This window comes from Harpia harpyja, chromosome 5 (assembly GCF_026419915.1).
Source record: "Harpia harpyja isolate bHarHar1 chromosome 5, bHarHar1 primary haplotype, whole genome shotgun sequence".
In the NCBI taxonomy this organism is placed as follows: domain Eukaryota; kingdom Metazoa; phylum Chordata; class Aves; order Accipitriformes; family Accipitridae; genus Harpia; species Harpia harpyja.
This window is the reverse complement of record NC_068944.1, coordinates 31,923,348-31,949,303: the sequence shown is the minus strand read 5'-3', so window position 1 is coordinate 31,949,303 and position 25,956 is coordinate 31,923,348. Positions and strand designations below refer to the sequence as shown.

The 25,956-nt window shown below is 38.5% G+C and overlaps 1 protein-coding gene across 1 annotated transcript in view; it reads right to left on the bottom strand.

Moving 5' to 3' along the window:
- The window catches only part of ASXL3 (ASXL transcriptional regulator 3), a gene marked incomplete at its 5' end in the record, with an annotated part of 136,478 nt that overhangs the window by 73,495 nt on the left and 37,027 nt on the right, over nucleotides 1-25,956 (bottom strand). The window contains 2 exon segments of the mRNA XM_052788210.1: nucleotides 2,322-2,433; nucleotides 3,775-3,883. Coding sequence (XP_052644170.1) covers nucleotides 2,322-2,433; nucleotides 3,775-3,883 — 221 coding nt within the window.

Genomic DNA, 25,956 nt, shown 5'->3' with positions numbered 1-25,956 from the left:
TTTCAGATTTACTGATTTATTGAATATATGTTTCCACTGCAGAAATGTGACCTTTTTTCTTCACTTTGAAGTCTAAAAAAATTCATGCTGTTCAACTGTAATCATTTACAAGGCAATCAAAAGGGGTCTGAACATTATTACTTATTATCAATAAATTCAATCAAGAAGGATTTTATACTTTTCAAAAAGTATTGACAAAGATATTGAATGAAGAGTGGTCAAATCACATCCTCAAGAGAACAGCAAAAATACTTACTTGGATGGTGATTCCTACACCTTTGCAGATCTAATAATTTGTAATTTTCAATCCACTTAAAACTGGCTGCATTTCTTGGGCATGGTCCTGTTTTTAAGCCCAGCATTCTACACTGTAAATGAAATCACTTACAGAATTCTAGATATATATCAATAGATACCTTTAACAACAAAACTTTTGGTCTCAAGAAAAGCTATTATCAAACATGTTAGACACAACTATGTTCTGTATCAGCTGACTGATACAAGATATGCTGTCTTCAATTCCTTATTGATCACATCCAGCATCAGCCTTTCTACATGCAATATAGACTCACTATTGCCATCCCATCTACTCTTTTGAAATACATCCACTGCACGACATAAAAAAAAATTAAAATGTCTTCTTTTCAAAAAGTTAAATATATCACAGTTTTTCAAGATTTGTTAAAGATGAAACATGAGGGAAAGTTCTAAGCTTTAAAAACAACCCAGGTGTAATTTACTGCTCTACCCCAAATATTTTAAAATGTTTAATTTTAGCAGCTGTTTTTTTATGTCACCACAAGTGCTAGAATTATTTTTATTACTGTAAACTGTGAAAATGGTATGCAGCCTCCTCCCAATTAAAACCCAGCAATTTTCTACTTCTGGCATTCTGGCATCCTTATTTACATCCTACCACTCCTAAATAATTGCCAGGTTTTTGCCATGATTTTTATTTGTTTATAACAAGTAACATCAACTTTTGCTTTCCTATCTGTAACTGTATTTACACTGCTTTTCACTGCTGTATTCTTCCTGCAACTTAGGGAAGTGTACACCAATAAATTGTCTGAGTATCAGACAGGAATTGTTGAAGAACTACAAATACGTATGTTCACTTATACATGCAGTATATACTACATAAGCATAAAACCACAGCACAGGCAGAGTCTGTTAACCTACAGGCACAATATATCAAAGAAAATGAAGAAGCAGAGCCATTTAATAATTCTTGACTTTTATTTTTTCACTAAGCTTCAAAATTTCACCACTAGATCCACAACAACCTGTCTTAGGTAGTTCTGTTACTCCTGTCACTGAGCATTGTGTGATTTTTCAATGCTGCTAGCAAGCAATGCTGAAATAGCAGTATTGGTCCTGTACAGGTGCAGCATGGAAGCTAAATAAGTTGCTCAAGATCAAAAAGGAAGTCTGCAGCAGAACAACAACATGAGCTGAGCCTTTTCATGTCCTAGTTGTAAACAGGACACCGTCTCATCATATATGAAGTGAGCCAAAACAGTAGGCTGCAGTCCACAGTGGGACAGGTTGTGAGGGAGCAGCAGAAGAGAAGAACTGATCAAGGAAAGGTTTATTTCAGAGGTCCTGGTAAGCTTGATTTTTGTATAAAGCATTCACTTTATAAGCATTACGTGAGTGTAGTTTTAATAAGAAAAATATTAATTTCTATTACTTGCAAGTAATTTTAGGTGACTGAAGAACTGTGTTTTCTTTATGAGCAATTATTACCTCTCAAAAAGAAAAAATATTTCTAAGGTTGCCGTTTTCAAGTTCTTGCAATGTTTCAGTTTGTCATTACCTCAGAGAAAAAAAATGCACAGGATTTGATATTTCAACATGTCTTTATGTCAACATGACACCCAGGAGAATCTCTGCCTAAAACAAAAAAACTACAAACCTTTTTTCTGTGCCCAGAACTCTACTGAGGGACCAACCCCACATGCCCACTGTGAAATCAGTGAGATGTTTATCCAACAACTGCAAGTCTGAAGCCTGGTAAGGCAAATTACTCTTTAGCTGGGGGGCCTAGAACAAAAAAATTGTAAGCCAAAAAATTACCTACTCAAAACACACCCAACAGCGCTACTCATTGTCTTTTACAAATCTAAGTCAAATAAAGGCACTTGGTGTTCCTGATTTCTTTATAAGGCCAAAAAAGAGAGGGAGTCACTCAAAAATAGTTCCACTGAGTGCAAAACGTTACTTATACTGTTTAGAAATCACACCATGAAAATCTTAAGTAAACAATACTTTTTCTTTTCCCAAAATATGCCCTCTAATATTGAATTTAAAACACGTACCACCATTTTCTTCTCCATTATTATTGTTTGTCTCAGCCATTTCAGTGCCATCTAACTCAGAATCACATCCTAAATCCAATGTTCCATCAGTAGGGCATGTTGATTCTTCCTTCTACAGTTAAAAAAGAAAAAGAAAACTAAAATTAACAAGAAAAAAAATCAATCATGATGCTGCTGCATCTCCAGAAATAGATTACTGCAGTGTACTCTCATGCTTACATTTCAAAAAACAGAATAAAATAAAATATGCTTGTGAGTTACTTCAGAGAAAGACATAAAAACAGACCTTCATGAAACAACTTGCAAAGCAAATGCAAAAAAGCTATTTTGTGAAGTCGTAACATACTCTTTTTTTAAAAATGTCAAATAAAATGCAAGATCTTCTACTTTTTTTTTTTCTTTAACAGAAACAGACTTATTTGGCTCTTCAAAATCCTAGTTTTCCAGTTGAGCGTCCACAACACTGCAGCAAAACACAAATCCTTTAATGTTTCTTTTCTGCCTTTGCCTGTTTCCTGAATTCAAATAGCTGAAGCAACCTGGAGCTCACAAGCATGGGAGTGATTGTGAATACCTGGATTTGTGCCAAGAATATCTCCCGATTTAAAGAAAAACAACAGTATTTGTTTTACTAAATTAGGAAATAGAGCTTCTGAAAACTATTAATTCAATCTCAGATACAGAATTTTTACTTATCAGGAGCAGGCAAATCTCTATAGTTTTATATTTTTTAAACCCTTACATCAAGTAAGTCTGTCATAAATTACAAAACATCCTTCCCCCAGCCAAAAATTTTAATTGACTACCTTTAGACTGCCAAACATATAATCTCACTGTCTCGTTTCTCACCTCTGCCTCACATTCCTCCACTCCTATTGTGAAGCCCCTCTAAGTTTGATCATGTACAGCAAGGAAAAATTTCCACCCACAGAAACCATCATATACATACCAAAAAAGAAAAATAAAGAGGAAAAGGAATAGAAATAGCATAAAGGCAAAATACTATCACTGTAATTATATTCCTTCTCAAAAGCAATGATGCAACCTGTAAATTAAAAGCTCATTTATATTAGACTTGCAGATAATTTTGCACTATTCAAAAATCAAACATTAACACAATTACTTAATGAGAAAGTCGGTGATACTCTTGAGCTCACTGCTCATAAAACAAAGGCCTTTCTGTGACCAACTCTGAAAGAGCAGCATTTTAGCTAAGCTACATGTTTTTTATACCATATGCCAAATTCAAGAACATGTATATGCTTTCTAGGATAAAACATTCAATGTTTACTTTCATTATAAATCCTTTTAAAAGACATCTGAAAACAGTTAGAAGACTATCAGGTCATTTCCTCTCTAAAGAATCTAATCTGTTTACCTTTATATCTATTGAGACATTCATAAAATGGATTAATAGTGCTATGTACTTTCCATATACAAAATTTAAACTTACTTTGAGAGCGTAGAGTCCTGACTTCCCAGGGATTTTGAAGAATGTTCCATCACCTACACGAGTGTTAGTATGAAGCATTGCATTCAGGCAAGCTAATGGAGAGGTTCCACTGAAAAATAAAATTGTGCAGTCCAAGATTGAGTGCCTCTTGTAAAACTATTCCCTCGGTCTATTTTTTTTAAAACTCATGCTTGCCTGGCTTTTTTTTGCGTCCCCCCCTCCCTTTTTTTTTTTTTTTTTAATTCTCTCAACCCTGAAAACATCTACATTACAATAACAGGCCAGTTTCAAACTTAATCATATGCATCTGTCCCCTAGGCTCGAGGCAAAAAGTCTGTGAATTATAATTACGCTTTTCTTCATACAGCAACCAGCTCCACATTCTAAGAGAACCAAAGTCCAAATATTTATGTGAAATTACTTTGTAAATAACACCATGAAGCCTCATTTTTAAAATGTTACAGACAATGTGGCTGCTGCACATGAATGATCAAAACAGTACGAAGTTCAAGGGCAGCTGCATCCCATAGGATGAAAGGCAACAAAAGAATAATAAAGAGCCTAGGAAGAACACATTTAAAATTAAAAGTGATATATAGTTAAGCCTTCTTCTGGCTTAACATGGTCAGCATGCAATACTATACATAAATATAAGCACATTTGTACCTTCTATGAAGCACTATCTTTTCTAATTAGAATTGTTTTAGAGATTAAGAGATTGACCTACTCAAGGTAGTAATTGTAATACCACTATGGAATGCATGTTAAGGGCCTATTTACAAAGAAACACTACACATTAAGAAAAAAAGAGATGAAATACTTGTACAGAGATGGCTTTGTAATATATGCATGTTTACATCAGAAAAAGAAAGCAAATGTTTCTACTCTAGCTATGCTTACACTGGTCTGAAAAGTTGATCTAAGAAATCGTGGGGAATAAGGTAGTCATAGATTGTTTTATTTCATTTTAATTTAAAAATTAAAGTACAAGATTTATAGATGTACTATCACATCTTTGTCCCCATTTACTGACTAATGTACACGGTGTACTCAGGGACTGAATCTGAAACTGTGCTTCTTCCCTGGGGTCCCTAGCCTGCACACACGCTTATCTTTAGCCACGTAAATATATTCCACTTGGTTAAGTGGAACAATGCCTGTGCATTAAATTAAGTGTGTTGCTAAGTATTTCAGGATTAATTATATACTCAACTATACACCAGGAACAGGGCTTCAAAAGTCCACCAGAAACTACTGTTCTTTATTATGCAATATTATAAAATATCCAATCTTTGTTGAAAATTGCATGACTGATACTTTTTTATAAATATAACTGGACTGAAATTGTCATCTTTCATATGATGATGCTTTGTGTTGATTTCCATGGCTCTGTTACAACAAAACTCATCTTTACTGTACATGTATTAATTTAATGGCAAGATGGATAATGCGGTAATTGCTCTTCCGGTAAAAATTAAACTACGAAGTGTCCTCAGGATAGGAAGTCCTGTCCAATATAAATTATTTACTATTGGTCACCTAATGTATCACATTACTACATCTAAAATCAAAAAGCACAGGTAAAAATGCTGCTTGTTATAAACACATTAGATACTTAACGGATATCTATTTTATGAGTATTCTAAATATAATCATACAATACGAAAATTCTGACAAGTTTTTGTTGTTCCTTCTTTTTCCCTGCAAATAAAACTAATTCCACATCTGTTTTTGATATAATACTATAACAGAATACAAAACTAAATATGGTAGAAATATAACAATACTGCTAGTGGTAGCACAGAAAACATTAAGAGATTTCATTGAGTTTAACGATCACTTAAAACAGTTTTGGAATAAGTTTTGGAATAAGTAGGATACGTCTCTTTACACATTTTCCTTATTGTATTAATGTTTGACAAGTAAAGACACAAAGCATTTAATAGAGCAGTTCTAGTTGTGTAATTTCTTCCATATGTTAACATACATAACGTGAAGCAATTTCAACTCTCACAGTCTTGGATCTTTTTAGTGAAACATTATCACAGATTAAGACTTTCTCTGCAAGACAGGAAGAACTTGCTGACTCTGCAGCGGAAGACAAACTCAATATATCAACAAGAAACAAAACTCTGTGTGCATGTATGCACGATTTGTAGCCTTCTATTCCAACATAGATATTCTGGACTCCACACTTATTTTTAGATATCATTAACCAATTAAAATGATACAAGATGAATGAACCCAAAATAGAGGATTTGGCAATATCTCATGACCACTACTGTGTTCGCAGTAGATATCTTAATCTTCAAAGTCTAGCCAACTGGCAAGTGGACAATAGAAACTACTCTCTGACTTACAAAGAAATCCGTATCAGCTACTGAGCCAAGAAGTACTTAAACTACTGTTATGCTTGTTTCATACAGATATCTACAATTCTGAAATAATTTGGCATGCAACCAAAGGGCCATATCCACTATTCTTGAAAATTGGACTTGGGTATGTCTATAATGAGCACAAAACAAACCACACATACTTAAGTTGCAAATGAAATAATAATCTGGACATTGTGGGGTGGGATTTATTTTGAGCTAGCAGCTCAAACTGAAATTCCATGGTGTCCTTTATCACTGCTATTTTGACCCATGTTAACCAATGACTTGCCTATTCTTCTGTCAGCACAGGAATCCTTAAAACACTCTATTAAAATTCCCAAACGTTACCCACAAGGGATGCTGGAAACACTTGCAATACACGCTATCACATCACATGGGACTGTGGTTAGAAAAGGCAGCAATCAAAGATCTCACGATGCAGACTGATGTCTGAATCATAGAGCAGTTTCTGAGGGATCCACACTACTTATCGCATGCTTTCTAAATTCTCCTATAGCCTGAAGACATATTTGCTCTGCTCAGAGCTGCTGGCATGTATTAATACAGCAGCCAAGGACTGCCAAATATAAGGCTAAGTATCTTTGAATGTCAAAAATGGCAGTTTGACCTAAGTTCCTGAAACACTCCAAATCAGTTCAACTTTGATTCAGTTACATCAAATTGGATACAACAATATTCTACTTTGTAACTTGATATCTGTGAATTTTTAGAGCCGTAACATATTTTAAACCAATATGCTGCAAGTTTTGTTGCCATAGTCTACACACGAAGAATATATTTACCATTTACAGCCTTCAGATGCAGAACTTTCATACTGTTTATCACCTTTTCGGTGAGATTGCTTTAAACCATTGTGGTATTCTAAAAGTCATTCATACATGGGAGTCACCCTCTGTAGCAGTATGTCTTTAAGATTGATCATTTTCTGCTCATATGTTTATTTTATATACATATACATCTATACATACATACAAGCAGTATGCCCACACCCACGCACTTTCAAATAGATTTAAAAAGTGAAAAGTTACTTACTTTCTGTAAAGGTGATATGAAGTTACAACAACCAGCAACATAGGAAAGAGAAAAAAATTAGTGATTAGCCTTCCAATATAAAAGTTGTTAATGCAATTTGACCATTTAAAAGACATCGGGCATTTCAAAGTTTCATAAATGCTCTTTTCCAGAATCACTATAAGTTGGTAGTATTCAGCACATCCTTCCAAACATATTCACAAACTTCCTGCACATCATCAAAGCAAGCTTCTCACCCCAATTCCCCCAGTCAAAAACATCTCCAATATTTTGTGATTCTGGGCTCCCTCTACTGGTCATGCAGCCGGTGTTGCCTAAATCGAAATGCTGGACTACAGTCTCTACATGCAAAGCCCTGCAAAAACATGTAGGGGAAGTACAGGTTTCAGTTACTTTCTCCCCTGCCACGCTCCCCAAAATCCTACAAAAATCTGTAAAAACACCAGTAAAAACACTGCTTATTTTTATATTGTAAACTTCTCAAACACACAGTTTTGTCAGAAAGACCCTGAAAACTTCTGTGGTTATACTTTTAATTCTAATGGTCTTTGCTAGACCACTTGCCAAGAGAAAAAAATTATGATCTTGGCAAAAAAAAGTTTTAAATATGGAAAATAAGTTGACTAAAGCCAACCTGTCAGACAATATAGTGTGGCAGATAGTGAAAGTTTCCTGACACTATGCAGACAAGGCAACTCTGGTCCTGCAGCAGGCAGCATTTCAGCCACTCAGCCCCCCTGCACATGGCATAGCCCCCTCCCAGAGCTTACAAGGTTCCTGATATGGTCCCAAATTGAACAACGACTGCTGTAAGAGCAGCACATAGCTATTGTATATGTGATCAGTATTTATTTGCTTGAAACCATCTGCTCATTTTATACAGATCCAAAAATAGTCACAAAGGAGCAACCATTTTTACTGACTGCTGGAAACAAAGTAAAACCAAACACTTCAGAACTAATTTCTAGACCTGATATGAAGTCACACAGAATAAAATATGTTTATAAAGCATGTAAGTTACACCAGTTTCGGAGTACACAAGAGTGATAACAGATAAAGAAAATAAAACTTATGAGGGAAGGCTGTAGAAAACACGTTTGTGTGGTTCAGAAAACAGGAAAGTAAAAGAAGGCATAATTGTAATTTTTCAGAAAAATGTAAAAGGCTGCTGAAGTCAATGGAGATAAATGTTCTTCATGGCCACTGGGGGAAGAAAGTTCACAGACAGTCGAAAAGTGTGGCTGTAGCTGTTGATGTTTTAATCAACACCAGAACAGAGAAGGGAAGTTTGTAAAATGACCTCGTCAGAAGATCAAATACATACCAGTCCTACCTGGTACATATACTGGAACCTGTCCCAGTGTTAGCATTTGTATTGAATGATCTCTTGAGCATGTGTCCAGCACTGTATTCTAGGATGCTTTATCTCTTTAATAAATCAAAATTTTGTTCAAGCCTGAAGTTAACCATATACCCTAAGTATACTTTTTCCAACACACACAGCAGCCAGAAATGCTGGAGAATTGACTAGATGTCTAGATGTGCACTGCTTGCTTAAGTGTTTCATAGAGCAATGCATGCAGCACTGGATGCCCAGTGTGATGAAGCCAAAGCAGCAGCTTTCCCACAATCTTCAAGGAGCCATGTGCCCGTGGTCTTGCTATCATGTGCCAGCAAAATGTCTGAACTTGCCTTACAAGATTGTACCTGTGATCTGGCTTGGGAGAGACACACAAAAACACCAGGAACCTAAGCAGCAATACCAAGATGAGAAGATAGCTGTCCTATATATCAAGATAACAAGTAAACTGCCGCTGACCACTTTAGAGCTGCTCTCCCCCCACAGCCGTGCTTGACTGAGCTGGCAGTGCGGCAGCAGCCATTAGCGCCGGGACCAAGGCAAGCTCTTCCAGCCTGGGCTCAGGAGGAAGAACCAGGAGAGGTCCAGTGAACAGAAAACCGAAAAAAACCCGAGTCATTTTACTATATTCAAATGGTACAGGCACAGGATTCTTCCCTTGTCAGAGGAAAGTAGAGAACATACAGTAAATGGCTGAAAACAATGCTGATGAGTGCAAGATTTCCTGCCAACCATCTACAAACTTTTCAGAAATAAAAGCTTCAAGTTAGTCTAAACAAATCAAATCACATGATGATGAAGTCTCCACTGTCCTCCCTGGTTATTTTGTAGATCCCCACACAGTGCCGGGCGCTGGCCCTGGCTAGATGCCAGGTGCCCACCAAAGCTACTCTATCACTCCCATTCTCAGCTGGACAGGGGAGAAAAAAAATAACAAAAGGCTCGTGGGTCGAGATAAGGGCAGGGAGAGATGACTCAGCAATTACTGTCACAGGCAAAACAGACTTGACTTGGGGAAATTAGTTTCATTTATTACCAATCAAATCAAAGTAGGATAATGAGAAATAAAACCAAATCTTAAAACACCTTCCCCCCCACCCCTCCCTTCTTCCCAGGCTCAACTCCACTCCCAATTTTCTCTACCTCCCCCCCCAGCGGCACAGGGGGACGGGGAATGGGGGTTGTGGTCAGTTCCTCACACGTTGTCTCTGCTGCTCCTTCCTCCTCTGGGGCAGGACTCCTCACACTCTTCCCCTGCTCCAGCGTGGGGTCCCTCCCACAGGAGACAGTCCTCCATGAACTTCTCCAATGTGAGTCCTTCCCACAGGCTGCAGTTCTTCACGAACTGCTCCAGCGTGGCTCCACTCCACAGGCTGCAGTCCTTCAGGCACAGACTGCTCCAGCGTGGGTCCCCACAGGGTCACAAGTCCTGCCAGAAAACCTGCTCCAGCGTGGGCTTCTCTCTCCACGGGTCCGCAGGTCCTGCCAGGAGCCTGCACCAGTGCAGGCTTCCCACAGGGTCACAGCCTCCTTCGGGAACCCACCTGTTCTGGTGTGGGGTCCTCCATGGGCTGCAGGTGGATATCTGCTCCACTGTGGACCTCCATGGGCTGCAGGGGGACAGCCTGCCTCACCATGGTCTTCCCCACGGGCTGCAGGGGAATCTCTGCTCCAGTGCCTGGAGCACCTCCTCCCCTCCTTCTTCACTGACCTGGGTGTCTGCAGGGTTGTTGCTCTCACATATTCTCACTCCTCTCTCCAGCTGCTGTTCCACAGCAGGTTCCCCCCCTTCTTAAATCTGTTCTCCCAGAGGCACTCCCACTGTCACTGAAGGGCTCGGCCTTGGCCAGTGGTGGGTCCATCTTGAAGCCAGCTGGCATTGGCTCTGTTGGACATGGGGGAAGCTTCTAGCAGCTTCTCACAGAAGCCACCCCTCTAGCCCCCCAATACCAAAACCTTGCCACACAAACCCAATACACACAGGAAGACCACAAGCAGTGTATTTGCTTTCTCATCCAATGTTAAACACAGAGTACGTGTTCCAGGTAAAATTTCATTCAGAGTCATCCTTCTTTCAACAGACAGCAAAATCATGGACTAAACATGTTAATCTAAACTAAACCAATTTAAATTATCAAACAGCAAACTTGATTTGAACAATCAATTTAAATCTTGCTTTCCAGCTTTTTCCATTTAGTTTCCTATTGCAAGGTTAATTCATTCATTGCTTGAAATGATTAAAATACCCCAATCAGCAAATAAATAGAGCTTTAATGTAATACTACTTTTTGCTCATCGGGAGACTATAAATGCATTCAGGTATTATCTAACTTAACTTACAAAAATTAATCTAAGTCATATTTTCTGATGTTAAAATAGCAATGACACCTTATTTACTAAATCATTACAAGTATATTTACTTCTGTTAAGTCATTTTTTGAAAGAAACTGGAATTTGATTAAAAGATTGGTTTTTAAATGCTGACTGAAAATACACTAGATGTGTTGAACATAAAAAGAAAAAAGGGAGACTTTTCAAAATATTACATATCCGACATAATTTATTAAACAATAAAAACATTATCTTTTAGTATGTGGGTAGTAGGTAGCTAGGTAACCATCTACTATTTTTGTATAAAGACTAGTAAAACTGTAGAGCTGGTAAATCTCAGTCTCTCGCACAAAGTTTTTATTCATAAATTGAAACAAGAAAAAAGCATTTTACTTTTTGAACTTCCAATCGGCTTCTTAATTTTAAAGGGACTATTAATGAGAACTACAGAAAATACTCTTGATACCTACAGTTAGTGTGACTGTCAAAACTATTTATGTTGTGGAGTCTTAACCACTTAAATAATAAATAAAGTCATAATAAAAAAAGTCTTAAACCTTAAACAGTTGTTTGTTAAAGTTTTATAGGAATTGAAGTGCATACAGGCAGAATATTTATACAGTTTGAATAAACTATATTTCAGGTTTATTCCTAATACAGGCTCTTCCAATTGGATCTTTAAATGTATTTTAAAGGATTAAAAGAAATTTCTTAAAAGAAATATGCTGGGGGTTTTTAAGTTTATTTTTAACCAATTTTATCCATGTTAGCCAAAATTAACATCAGTTTTGTTCTCATTTGGGCAGGACCTTAAAGAAAATTTTTACATCTCTGGTCCTACTTATGCTTCAAACAGGATACCTGACTTTCAGCCTTCGAATACCACAAACACAGCTACTGTTCTTGAGTAGGGCAAGTAAACCAGAAGGCTCACATCTACCACGCAATAAGACAGACTAGTACAGCTGATTTGACCATAGTTTCACAGACTGCAAACAAATCCCGGAAGATGATAGGAAAAAAGACCCATTATATATACTACTAACATCACTTCATACTCAACCCTCATATAGATTTCCTGTTTTTCTAAACCAGATTAAGATAGAGGCAAGAATATTATTAGTATGATGGAAAAAATAAGGACCAGTACAGACATGCTAATACATAACATATCCATCATAGATACTTTGCGTCTGTCTCACAAGCTAGCAGAACTTAACTATCAGCTTTCACTGAAGTTAACCAAAGTAATGAATCCCAAACATCTAAAGCAGAAGAACATAGCAATGAACTTGAACCATGCCCTTTGTAGCTTGTGAGGGAGTTACAAGCAGCTGGAATCACAGTTGACTAAAGTGTCTGATATATCACCAAGAAACTGAATCTTTTCATTGTCCTTCAAATGTGAAATAATCTGGAGCAATACTGGAGAGAAATTCAACATGGATACTAAATTCAAGACAGGTATCATGAAAGAGTATTTTATGCATTCCTTAGCAGGAAATCTCATTTACAAACTCACCTAGTCTGGTTTTACATTTTGAATTCACCAAACCCGGAATCAGGGAAGGAGTCAGAAGTGAAGCCGCTTTCACAGAACTAAAAGGTGTCCTCTCTCTTATCAGACCACCTCTGAAGCATTAAACAACGCTGTCTCTCCTTGGAGGAGTGGCAAGCAGCCACCCAGAGAGACACACAAAGATTATGCAAGTCTTCTGTGAAAGGATATACATAACAAACAAATACTGGAGATTATGCCACTACCCTTAAGACCACTTCTAGGATCCTCCTACATGAACCAATCTCCCTCTGGGCCTTTTCTACATCTACATACAGTCATTGTGTGCAGTGATTACATGACATTAGCACACACAATAAAGCACAAACAATATAAACCTCTAGCCATATGCCATCATGCAAAAACCAAGGTGGACAAGTGAATGAAACTGCTAGTTAAAGGCAAACATGACAAAAAGACAGGGGACGCTGGTAAGAAAAGGTTGTTTGTTTCTTTGTTTATGAGTTTGCCAGACTGGTTGCATTCACCCACAGTCAGTCACAAGTGATAACTGACCGCACAATCTAAGATGATACTTAGGTTTCTTGGTAAAGCAAAACTCTCATCCATGACTACGCATAAATTTTTATTCTAATTCCCTCTCGGGAGCTAAGAGTTTGGCTTACTTTTGCAAATAATGGCATAGACTTAGGTTGTATTGCAGCACTATGGTATATCTGACCTTTCTTTTTTTCATCTGAGGTAAAGACTACTGAAAACACATCAGATCTGCCCTCTGCTCTGTACAATGGCCTTTGATAGACATTTCAATCAAGTTCAGCATTTCTACCCTTAACTTTAGAGCGCTCTATGGTCTGAGGCCAGGGTATATGAAGTTCTGGTACCCTACAACACTGACAAAGAATCTTTTTGATATCTAGAGCAAAGTGTATTGCATCTTCTGGTGCTGGCAGCCTGGGAAAACGTCTGATGGTGTCAAACCAGGTGACAACAGCCACAGTAATGTTGCAGAAAAAAAACCAAATGGAGTTCATCTGTGGTGAAATCACAGCTTTATTATGACTCATCTAAAACCATAAAATGAAAAGCCCAGGGAACAAAAGTTCATCGCAAATCTCAGTACTCCTTAAGCTAGTGAGGCAGCTTCTTTTTAAAAAAAAAAAAAAAATTTCTCTCACAAGAAAGCCTTTACATACAAAAGTTCTAGAACCTGTGTAAAATTTAAAAATGTTCCTGGATAGAATTTTACAGAGTTATTGCCATGGATTTTCCCCGAAAATATTTTTTCTTAAAAAAAAATGGTTTTGAAGGAAAAATTTCCTATGGAGATACAAATTTACTCTAGGTTTACAATGTATTTGAAAACAAGATGCTAGCCGTATAGCACGTAAATTTGAGAAGAAAAAATAAAAAGCATACAAACTTATCATACCAATGTGACATTATACACTGCAGACAGAAAGATACAAAGATGCTTTCCTGAAATTTAAGTATCCCTACTTATTATTTTTGCTGATTACCCTTGCCCTTTGTCATCCATGCCTCTGAGTAGGTCTCCCTGAATATCTTGAATGTTCTGAAAAGCATGTTTGAAACACCATGACACCTCTTTAAATGATATTCACTTATGGCAACAAGTATTCCTCGACCAGAAAGGAAATGAGAATACAAGTTTTATAGAGAATGTTTACACTTTTTTGTGTTCCCTAACACCTGGAAAAACCCAGGGTTTTTGTCTTTGTGAAGAAAAACCTCAAAGAAAGGATATATAGTAAGTGCATCTCTGTAGTTTGAATCCTTACCATTTTGTTAGATGTAGTACAAATAATACAAGAAAAAACCAATGCTAACAAAGAAAAAAAGCATTTTGAATGTGTTTTTGAAAGACACAGGCAAAGATTAAAGAATACCTTTTGAAATCATCCTGAAAGAAAAATGTTTCAGAAAGAAAATTATCCCAAAAGAACAAGAAATCAGCATGTGTCAGAGAGAGTCACGACAACTAAGGTGTCCTCTGGACTGAGAACACCCTCCTCATTCAACATCACTTGAAAGAAACTATTTGATTTCTTTGTGTAACAAATTCTTATGCTGGTCAAATAACACAGTTCTCTCTGACAGCTACTTCCTATTCAAGAATATATGTTTTTTTCTTTTATCTTTTAACAAAATATTTCCTTTTAATAGTTTTAACTTATTTCATTAAAAAGCAGTAGTACATTTTTCATTTTCTACTCTAATACCAATGATCACCATGAAGAACAAAATTATAAAGAAAGGAAGAAAATGAATTCCTGCCACATGAAAGGAACTCTGGAGTAGAGGTTAAAAAATGGCTTTCTTAAAGAAGCCATGGGTTTGATATATATGATGTCTTATTTTAGTATCAGATTTCACAGGCCCTTGTGGGTTTTAAATACATATGTTTAGAAAAATGAAGTAATGACTGTGCTACAATCAAAAATGTACTAAACCCAAGAAAAACATTGCCACAAAATGTGCAATGTATAAAATGAAAAAAACCACCCCACCCTTCCAAATATTCTTGGCTTCAAGTTGGGTGAAGCTTACTCCTCAAAAAAAAAAAAAAAATTAAGGTGGAAAGTAAAGTGACTATGCTGAACAAGACATAGTCAGTAATCACCGAATGCCTTTTGGCCTCTAAAATTTAATCATCCTACACAAGGGACCTCTATGAAGTTATCCCAAGTTCTCTTGTTTAATTTGGCTTTTTAATTGGCCAGTCTCCACAACCTTCTCTGTAGTGCTTTAAGAATATCTTGTGTGTGTTATTGAGATATAACTGGTTAGTCAAATGCAAATAAAAAGTACACCCCACCCCCCCACCCACCCCCAAGTTACAGCTATTTTTAAGAACATTCAGCTCCACCAAGGTTCACACACGCATATAATTGTAGCCTAATTTACATTGGAGGGAACTTCCAGAAGTCATGTAGTCCTGCTCAAAGCAGGGCCACTTGGATCTGGGCCTTGTCCAGTCAAGTTTTGTGCAATCTCCAAGAATGGAGACTTCACGGCCTTTCTGGACAACCTCCTCCCGTGCTTAACCGCTCTCACTAGGAAAATATTTTTCTCAGTATCAAATCAGAATTTTCCATGTTCCAGTTCGTGTCTGTTGCCTCTCATTCTTTGCTTCTCATGCTGTCACTGTGCAACGTCCAAGAAAAGCCTGGCTCTGTTTTCTCTATGCCCTCCCATTAGTGAGCGGTGGACTGCAGTGGGATCCCCCTGAGCCTTCTCTTCTCCTGTGTGAACAAGCCCAGCTCTCCCAGCCTTTCCTCATACATCATAGGCTCTAGCCTCCAGCCATCTTGGTGAACCTCCACTGGACTGACTCTGGTATATCAATCTCTTTCCTGTATTAGGGGGCCCCAAAATGGACATGGTACTCCAGATGTGGTCTCACACGTGCTGAAGAAAGGGCAAGGAACAGTTCACCTGTTGGCCACGTTCCTGCTAACACAGCCCAGTATGGGCTTGGCCGCCTTTGCTGCAAGGGCACATTGCTGGACTAACATCTAGCTTGTTAATCGTCAGGACTCTCAGGTCATTTTCTGTAAAGCTGATTTCTAGCCTGTTAGCCCCCAACCTGTACTGCTGCATGGGTTACTATGTCCCAGATGAAAGAGTTTGCTCTTGCCTTTGTTGAATTTCATGAGGTTCCTGTTAGCACAATTCTATTCTGTCTTGATCCCTCTGAACAGCAGCCCAGTCTTTCAGTGTACCAACCACTCCCTCCAGTTCATCCAGATCATCTTCAAACTTGCTGAGTGTGCACTGTATCCCATTGTCCAGGTGTTTAATAGCAACATTCAACAATAACAGCTTCAGTATCAATGCCTGAGCAACACCTTTAGCAACTGGTCACCAGCTGGAGTTAACACCTTTGATCAAAACACTTTGGACCCTGCAGTCCAGGCGAATTTCCATCCACCTTATCATCCACTTATTGAGTTCCTATCTCACCAATTTGGCTGTGAAGATACTATGGGAAATTATGCCAAAGGTCTTACTAAAGTCAATGTAAACAACATCTACTGTTCTCCTCTCCTGCACTGAACCAGTCATCTGATCATAGATGGTGATGAGGCTGGTCAGGCATGATTTGCCCTTGCTCATTCATATTGGCTTTCTGCCACACTTGGGCCATTCATATTCACCAAGGAAGATAAAAGAGTTTTCCTGTGCCCTTTTGTCCATAGTCTGATAATCAGCCATGGCCAAGACAGTCATCAACCTTCACACCTTCAATCAGTTCTTCCTTGTTCATGTGTAACAAGTCTGGGACAGCATGTCCCCTAGTTGGTTTGTCAATCATCTGCATCAAGAAATTGACCTTCAGGAATGTCCTGGCTTGCTTGCATCCCCCCTGACTACTATGGCCTGTAACAATTGCAAGGTCCCCAGTAGTTACTTAAACACCTCATCTACTTCTCGGCCAGATGGTCTGCAGCAGATGCCACCACAACATTATTCAGGTTATTCTGCCCTCTGATCTCTCTTTTAAGTACTTGACAGGCTCAGTACCCATTCTAAGGGAAAGCACTGTACACTCCCACCCCTCTTTTGCATGTACTGCCCCTCTTTGCCAGCGTGTATCCATCCATCTATCCATGGCAGCACTCCACTGTGTGAACTATCTCACCATGTCTTTGTAACCCTAAGGAGCTCTGCAAGTGTGCACAGACTTGCAATTCCTCCTAGGCTTGTTTCCCATGCTCTGTGCATTTGTGTACAGGCACTTGAAATGGATACCTCAGTCATACTGCCTGCATAAGGAACGTGCAAGGTTCATTTTGTTCCCCAGACGCTTTCTCAGTGTTCCCCATGCCTTCACTTCTCTTCAAATTGCAGCAACCCTCCCATTAAGTAGCTACTTCAAAGCCCTCCAGAAAAGGTTACTGAGACTGTCAGCAAAGATGCCCTTGCCACACTCCATCTCATGGATCCTGTCCCTGTTCAGCAGTCCTTATTCCTCAAAGAGGGGACCATAGCTTTGCCTGTGACACCAGCCATGCAGCTACACTTTGACTTGAGGGACGTGCCCTCTGCCACCTGAGCATTTCCACCTCACTGGCAGGACTGAGGAAAATACCACCTGGGCATTTCTGCTCTTCATCTTTGCCCCCAGGGCTCTGCTGTCATTTTTTATATACTTGGGCTCACCCCAGTAATAGCATGGTAGCCACATGGATGAACAGCAAGGGGTGAAGTCTGAGGGTTGGACAAGCCTCAGATATGTCCATCTGCAACATTTGTGATTCAAGTACCCCAAAAGAAGTAAACCTTCAGCTATAGCAAGTACACCAGGTTGGCAGATGGGTGCTTCTGTCTCTGTCAGGATATGGTCTCAAATAACTATCACCCTCCTTTTCTTCTTCATGTACGCATTTGCCTGAGCCTCAGCTGGCTCTGATGTCTCCCCTGACAATCTTGCTCACCTCCTTCCAGGGCACTACACCTATCCTTCTCTGCTAGCAGAGAACCTCCCTTCTACTGCCAGAAGTAATAAATTTCCAACTTCCCAATCTTAGGAGTCTCTATCCGCAGCTCGTTTGACTATAATCTCTAGCTGCCTCTACTTCACATCCCAGAGCCTGGGTTCTCGTCTCTGCAAAGATCCTGTTGATCTCCTGTTTGTCCCCTCTCATGCTGCACAGTCCACTCATCTCCCAGAGCTCCTTCACCTGGAAACTCAGCACCTTGACCAGAGTGCACTTCCCGTGGGTGAAGCCACAGCCCTGCCCAGTGCGAGTCCTAGACCTGGGAGTGCAGCCCAAGAACTGGAGTTCTCTCTGGGCCAAGGCCTCTGATGTGCCAGGAACAGTTGCTGGTGACCATGCCCTACAGTGTATCAGTACCATCACTGCACAGTTATAAGCAGTCCCACATTGTCCTGAGCTAATTTTCTGCACCCCACTGTCTCCCTCTTGTACTAACTGCTGTGAAAACTGCTAGGTCTCTTAGCTCCCTCTGTTTCCTGGGCTCTGGGACCTGCACTCTTGCCCACCAGTTATACAGCCACTCCTCAAGCATTCATCAAACAGGTGCTTGACACTGCTTCATCAACAGTCAGCTGAAGACAGAATACATAGGTAGTCTACAACCAGCAAGTAGCCAACAAAAGCTGTCTGTATGAGCTGAAGGAAGCAAATGCCTCCATAGGCTGGCCCTAACCTGCAGCAGCAAGCCACTGAAGTTCCCAGAAGCAGGAGCTCCCAGATTTTCCCTGAAGCTTTCTGAAGAAGCCTGGAAACCACTACAACTGCTAGGTCTCTGATTAGCTGCCTCTGCTGGAGATCTGCAAGAGTGACAAAATATACTGCAAAAGAACAACAGGACTTCTGAGCTGCTGCACCACTCACAGAGGAAGCCCATGCAGCATCTGACAGTGGCTTCATTAACTCTGTTGCACAGTGAAAAAGGGAAAAGAAGGCAGAACAAATCATTGCTGGAAAACCACTAGGGGCCAGGTCTAGTTCAGAAGGCTGAGTAGGACTCCCACTTTATCATGCTATACCAGGAATGTAATCCTGATGCAGTCACAGCTTCCAGCCACGCTCCTCCCCTGGTTGACTAGCAGAATCTCCAGCCTTTCTTATCATCCACAGCAGGGGCTTTTGTTACCACAGCTGTGTCACTGACAAAACACCATCCTGCAGTTATGCCAGCAATAGCGCATCTATGTACCTGTATGTAAGGCAATGGGGTAGTTTCTGCTTTCACCAATGAGGTTTGCACCAAGATTAATACTGGGCTCATGTCACTTTCAGCCAGCTCTAGCATTCAAAGCAGAAGCTTGAGTGGCTTCCCTCTAAGGCAGACCACATGTTCCTGCCTCCATGACATGTTCTCCCTGCACCACTCCCCCCCCACACACACTTTTTCTTTTTCTTTAAATCGTGATTATTTCTCCAAATAGCCATGTGAATGCTTGTGCCAGCATCCAGGGAGGTGGGCAGCCCAGAAGAGGAAAAGCAGCTTGGAGAGAGCGGGATTATTCTTTCAGCTGCAATATTGGTTTACAGAAACTGGAGAAGGATGGCCTCAGACTGACACAACTGGTTCCCATTTCAGACTCCTCAGAGCAAGGCCTGTATTTCACCTTTTGTCAGTAAAGCAACATGCTCCCTCCCGCCTCTTCTGAACATACGCGCCAGATGCAGCTGGCTCGCCTGAGCTGTAACCCCTTGGGTTGCTACATGTGGCATGAGAAGACACAGAGGAGGGGAGAGGCAGAGGTACCACCCTGCTGAGGGAAAGCAGAATTACCAAGCTTGAAGGAGCCCTACCCCCCCACCACGTTCTTCCACTCAAGCCTAATGTCATGTCCCTGCTCTCTCACATGATTTCAGTATGGTTTTCCAGTCGTTGCCATTAAGACCAATTGCAACTCAATTTATAAAATTAGAATAGGTGCTTACGTACAGACATGTCCTTCCACCTTCCCCTAGTAATGAAACGAAAATACAAGAGGCAAAACACATGCTGTTAAGACCTATTAGAATTAAATTTTAAAAGGTAAACATATTTCAGAGAAAAGGCTTAAATTGTGGCAATATTTAACCATTTAAAGGAAATAATCAAGTATTGCTGAGCAAAGTTCACTAACTACTGTAGAGTTTAAAACTATTGTTTATATTTTATGAGAATTATGGATTTCTTTTTTCACTTCAGAAATCTTTAAATCTTGAATATGTTACTCAATGTTGAGCTACCACACTGTCGTGTAATATGAGATTACTTTATTAAATAATATTTCTCCCTGATAGAAAGGACAGCATTAAAGCAGATTGCTATGCTGAACTTAAAAGTGATTTATTTTTCTTTCTTTACTCTCACTAGCAAAAATCTTAGTAAGTTTGAGTTATCCTAATTAAATTGTTTTATTAACTTTGCCCATTCTTAAAAATTGACACATGCCAACACGCTGGCCTGCCGGAGTTTGCTACGTTGTGCCATTTCAGCCACACCATCCATCTGCCTAAGTAATCCATTTTCCAAATCAGTAAGAAAGTTTTTAATGCAATCAAATTTCCAAATCAGTAGGAAAGTTTTTAATGCTTATTAAAATTTCTATGGAATTTTTTACCTGGAAAGAACATATCTATTCATTGAATGGCAATGCTGAAACCACCAAAGCTGAGTTATTTTAATATAAGGATTTTACAGTTTTTACTTGATGGAAAGTAATTTCCAGGGTACCACATGCCAGTACCACACACAAGTTCTTCCTGGCAGTTAAATTTTTAACTTTGCTGCTAACAGCATTCAGTTACAGATTCCTCAACCACAGTGGACTTGCTTGGACTTGTTTCCTTTCTATTCTTTCCTTTCTCTCATTTTCCTTTCTGTCTCCTTTTCTTCTGTTCTTTCCTGTCTCTTTCTTTTCCTTTTTTTCTCTTCTCTCTTTTCTTCTTCTCCTTTTCTTTTTTCTCTCCTTTTTGGTCTCCTGCCTTTCATTTCTCTTTCTTTTTCTTTCCCCCTTTTCTCTCTTCTTTATCTTATCTCCTTCCCTTTGTTCTCCTCTCCCTTCTCTCATGTTCTCTCTGTTCTTTCCTTTCTGCTTTTTTCTCTTATTTTTCATTGTCTTCTTTTCTTTCCCTATATTTATTTTGTCTCTTCTTTCCTCTCTTCTTCCTTTCCTCTTCTCTCTTTCCCTTTTTCATTTTTCTCCCTTTTTTCTCTCTTCCACTCCCCTTCTCTTTTTTCTTCTCCTTTCTCTTCTCTTTCCCTTCTCTCTTTTTTTCTTCTCTGTTCTCTTTCTTTTCTTTCTCTTACCTTTTTTCTTCCTCTCTCTCTTTCTCTCCCTTGCTTTCTCTTTCTTTCCTCTTGTGGTAGCCTAGCGTTGGCCAGCAGCCAAATGCCCACCCAGCCACTTAATCCCCCTCCTCAACAGGACACAGGGAAAAAAAGGGATGAAAAAGCTCGTAGATTGAGATAAAGACAAGAGGCAAAACAGACTCAACTTGAGGAAAATTAATTTATTGCAAATTAAAATAGATTTGGGTAGAGAGAAACAAAGACAAAAAAATTAAAACAACAGCTCCCTGATTCCAGACTCAACTTTCCTCCTTCACTCCTGATTCCTCTACCTCCCCCTCACTGAGCAGTGCTGAAGGATGTGGAGGTTACAATCAGTCCACAAAAACTCCTCTGTGCTGCTGCTTCCTACTCACACTTTTTGTCTGCTCCACTGCGGGCTCTCCATGGGCTGCAGTTCCTGCCAGGAGCCTGCTCCAGCCTGGGCTCTCTGTGGGCAACAGCTCCTTCAGGAAATATCCAAATGTTCCAGCGTGGAGTCTGCCACAGGCTGTAGTGTGGGTATCTGCTCCAGCGTGGTCCTCCACGGGCTGCAGGGGAATCTCTGCTCCAGCGCCTGGAGCACCTCCTCCCCTTCCTTCTTCACTGACCTTGGTGTTCACACTACTGTTTCACGCTCTCTTTTTTACCCTCCCCTTCTGCCTGAGTGCTGGTTTTGCCCTTTCTTAAATATGTTACCAGGGAGGCTCCACCATCTTGGCTGCTGGGCTCAGCAGCGCCCTGTGGTGGGTCTGCTGGAGCCGGCTGGAATCGGCTGTGTCCGGCCTCTCCTCACAGAGGCTGCCCGGCAGCCCCCACTGCCAGCACCTTGTCATGTATACCTCTTCTTTTCTTCCTCTCTTTTCCTTTTCTTTCTCTCTCTCTCCTCTTCTTTCTCCCTTTTCCTTTTCCTTCTCTCATTTCTTCTCTTCTTTCATTTCCCTTTCCTTTATCCTTTCTAGTTCTCCATCTTCTCTCCCTATCTCTTCTTCTCTCTTCTCCCTTTCACATTCTCTTTCTGGCTCTCCCCACATTCTCTTCTCTTTCTTGCCCTCACCTCTCTCTCCATCCTATAATATCCTATTCTGATAAAAGAATCATACTTCTTTTAAAACAGAAGTATAAAATAATAGTAAACCTTTTTATGAAACAAGAACAACTGAAATCACTACATTTCATTTTATTTTTGTTAATTTCTATTCAAAACAAAGGAAGTGTACCATATCTTACTCCTTCTCACTCACAAAAATTCAGGAAAATCTCCACAGCTTTTTTTCTTTATTTCTTCTCCCCAGTTTTCAATTAGGGCATGACATCTCACTGAAGGAATTTAGAATTTTGAAACTAAATGTCAAATTCTGGGATAATTATGCAAAAGTGTCATGTTTATTTTTAGCATCCAAAACATTGTATCCAACCCAAAAAGAGAAAAAGGAAGTTAGAACATATGAGAACGACCTATTTCTACATCTTCAGTTCACACTCAATCGACAAAAAAAAAAAAAAAATTTGTTAAATCTATTGTATCATGTGAAAGAATGAATGAATGAATGAAAAGAAACATTCCTTCCCTTACAAAAGATTTTTCTCAATATTCTTGTATTTAAAGACTAATTTACTCAACCACCAATACCAGCAGAAAAATCAAACTGATATAAAGAATAAGGAAGCTGGGAGTAATGACAAATAAAGATTAGATCCAAAAGCAAATTACTTTTTTCTAGTAATATTTATTCCTACAAAAATACTTCTGCAAGCAAGATGATACTTTCACACTTTACATTAAAATAAATGTAACTACTACAACTTTGTTGACTAATAAGTGTCATTTATGTCCTTAAAATGTTTTTGTTAAGAGCTCCAACCTGTAAGGAAAGCCTGAAAATAAATACAGAACAGGCAATTGCAGTACATCCTGTACCTTTAAAAATGTAGCAACATATGATTTATTGTATTGGGTCAAATTAAAACATTTGGGTGGATGTGAAATGTTTAAATTATACTTGTTGTACATAAGAGAGTTTAACTTGGCAAAACAGCATAGCAAAAGGTTCTTTCCTTCTCTCAAAGGACTGAGCAGATACTTTTATTTTTGTGTTTTAACTTAATCCAGCTGTTGCAATTCATACTATTAGTAGATCTCATTATTTTTTGACTTACAACAGCTCATTAAGTCTGGAACAGAGAGACTTAAGTTTCTATTTAACTTGTAACTAAAAGTCAATCTAATTTCAAAATGTCACAGACAATGTTTTAAAATTATAACAATAGTAGCCATCAAGTAATTTGTAAAAACAAAGCATTGATAATTAAAATAAAAGTTTAAGACTAGCCATTCTTGATATGCACATCATTCCATCTGAAAGGAAGCTTGATTCTGCTGAAGTCATTAATAAAGTCCCTTTGAATGTAGAGGCTGAGACACACATACATACAAAGAGCAAGCCAAAGAAACATAACATAATGTGGTATCACAAACAAAATCTAGTCTTAACCAGAAATTGTTTTCTGTTAAGAATCCCGATCACTGTGTCTAAATATTTTTAATAAAGAATTAAATGGTAAGTATAATATTAAATCAATTGACAGTACCAATCAGGTAATGAATTCCTGGATTGTAAACCTGGGCACAAATAATCTTGTATCACTACTACTTCAGTTTATACAGTTCAGTACATCTTCTGACTGAATGGTATTTTGATGCAATTGTTTACATTAATACCCTTAAGCTACTACTAGAAACAGAGAAAAGTTAACGGTTGGATTGGGATTAGTGGCGTTAGTTTTGGATGAAGGGGACAGACAGTTAAGAGTACACATACAGTTTGAAACTGCCTAATTTTCACTGGCCTAGAAAAGAATCCCTGACTGAAAGCAAGCAGTCTTTAAAAAAACAAAACAAAACAAAACAACAACTTCCTGCTTGTCATATATTCGTAAAGATTTCTTCTCAAAAAGTTCCTTGCTGTCCTTTACAGGTCATAGTTTTTTTCCTTTGTGATGATTGTAGGGAACACATGTTATTTTTGACACAATAATTCCATATTTGATAACGGCTACCTCAAGTATTTAACAGTCTATAAAACAAAAACTCAAGGTGTATTGGTAACATAAGAAAAAGAAAAGAAGCAATAACAAGTAATGAGGGCCATTTGCAAGAGAAAATAATAATTATCTAGATCCCGCACTTATTTTATTTGTAAATGAAATATAAAAGCATGCAATTGAAGCTCTTTTAGGAAAAAAGGTACAGAATGGTGTATCTTGATAGATTCCTGATAGCAGATAAACATATTTTAAGCAAGCTTATTGAAACATATAAAAGATACAGCAGTAACTATGGATGCTATAAGATGGTAAATAGGGTGACTCAGTTAGCTATTTTTGCTTGTTTTTTCTTTCGTAAGTATTACCTTCCAGTGGTAGAGCTACTAGATCCCATTTTCCTTTTTTCATATTACAAATAAAATGAAAACCAAAAGAAATGGGGGGGGAAAAAAAAAATCAATTTGTCCTCTCTTTCAGCTATTGAGGGCAAACAGCAAAACAGTTCTTAGGAATCTTTTGAGCTCTTTCCCATAGTCTTTGCTATTGGAATAACTGAGCAAGGGATGTATTTGAGTATAATTTTGTGATATACAATTTCATATGCATGCAAGTGCATGTGTATTTGTAGAAAGGTGAATTTGTGTCTGTAGGTGTATTTACACACTCAAGCACATAAATACAGTTTCGTAAATACAATATTTAAGTTATTTTATTTATACTTTAATTTGATATATATGTTTTGGTTCTCAGTTCTCTGTTGATACTGTAAATTTTTGCCAGTCACACAATTACTGGTTCTAGCATACAGCTATCATAAAACAGCCTCACTGACAAATGCAGAGTTTATTGGGATTACAAGCAGAAGATGGGAGCTTCCTATACCACTGAAAGAAAAGCAGATCTTGCATAAAACATATTTTTCCTTCGCATGATAGTACGTAAGCAAGCAAAAGATGTTTAGGCACTTTTTAAATTCTGTTTTGAAATTAAGAACATGCACATATTTTAATTTCACAGTAATTAAGATGACTACCTATGAGACTCAAAGTAAATAAAATGGAATTGCTATCAGCTAGGCTTAGATAGAAAAGAAATTCATGTATGTACCAAATTTTCTCAACAGTTACACCTGATCTTTTTCGTAGTACTTGGACAGTGAAATTCTGAGGCTTTTTTTGGTCTTGATTCTATAAAAACATGCTTCAGAATTTTAAATTAAATATGCCAGTGCATAACTATAAGAGAACTAGTAAATTTTTCAGCTCATGCAATACAGGGGGAAAAAAAAAAAAGAAAAAAGAAAAAAAGAATTATTTCTGTATTTTTTTCCCCTTCAGTTAAGAAATGGTTTAATTAAAGGTAGACTGAAACACATACCCATATCTTTATAGAAATGTAAAGACATCCACAGAAAACTGTTCCAGAAAATAAATTATTACTAGAAAATGATGCTTTCATAGAAAGCCTGACAATGTTTTCCTCTTTCACATTCAAATAAAACACATTTAATTCAGTCTGCCAGAAATGGCTATGCTTCTGCTCTGTGAAAAATATGCTAATGATGAAAATAAGGACTTGACAATTTACTGAATACTAAGCGGAAAATCTGTAATGAATTGCCTGTGTTGTAGTGTTCAGTTTAGGCTCTTCCCACCCCCCCTCCCCCCCAGTTT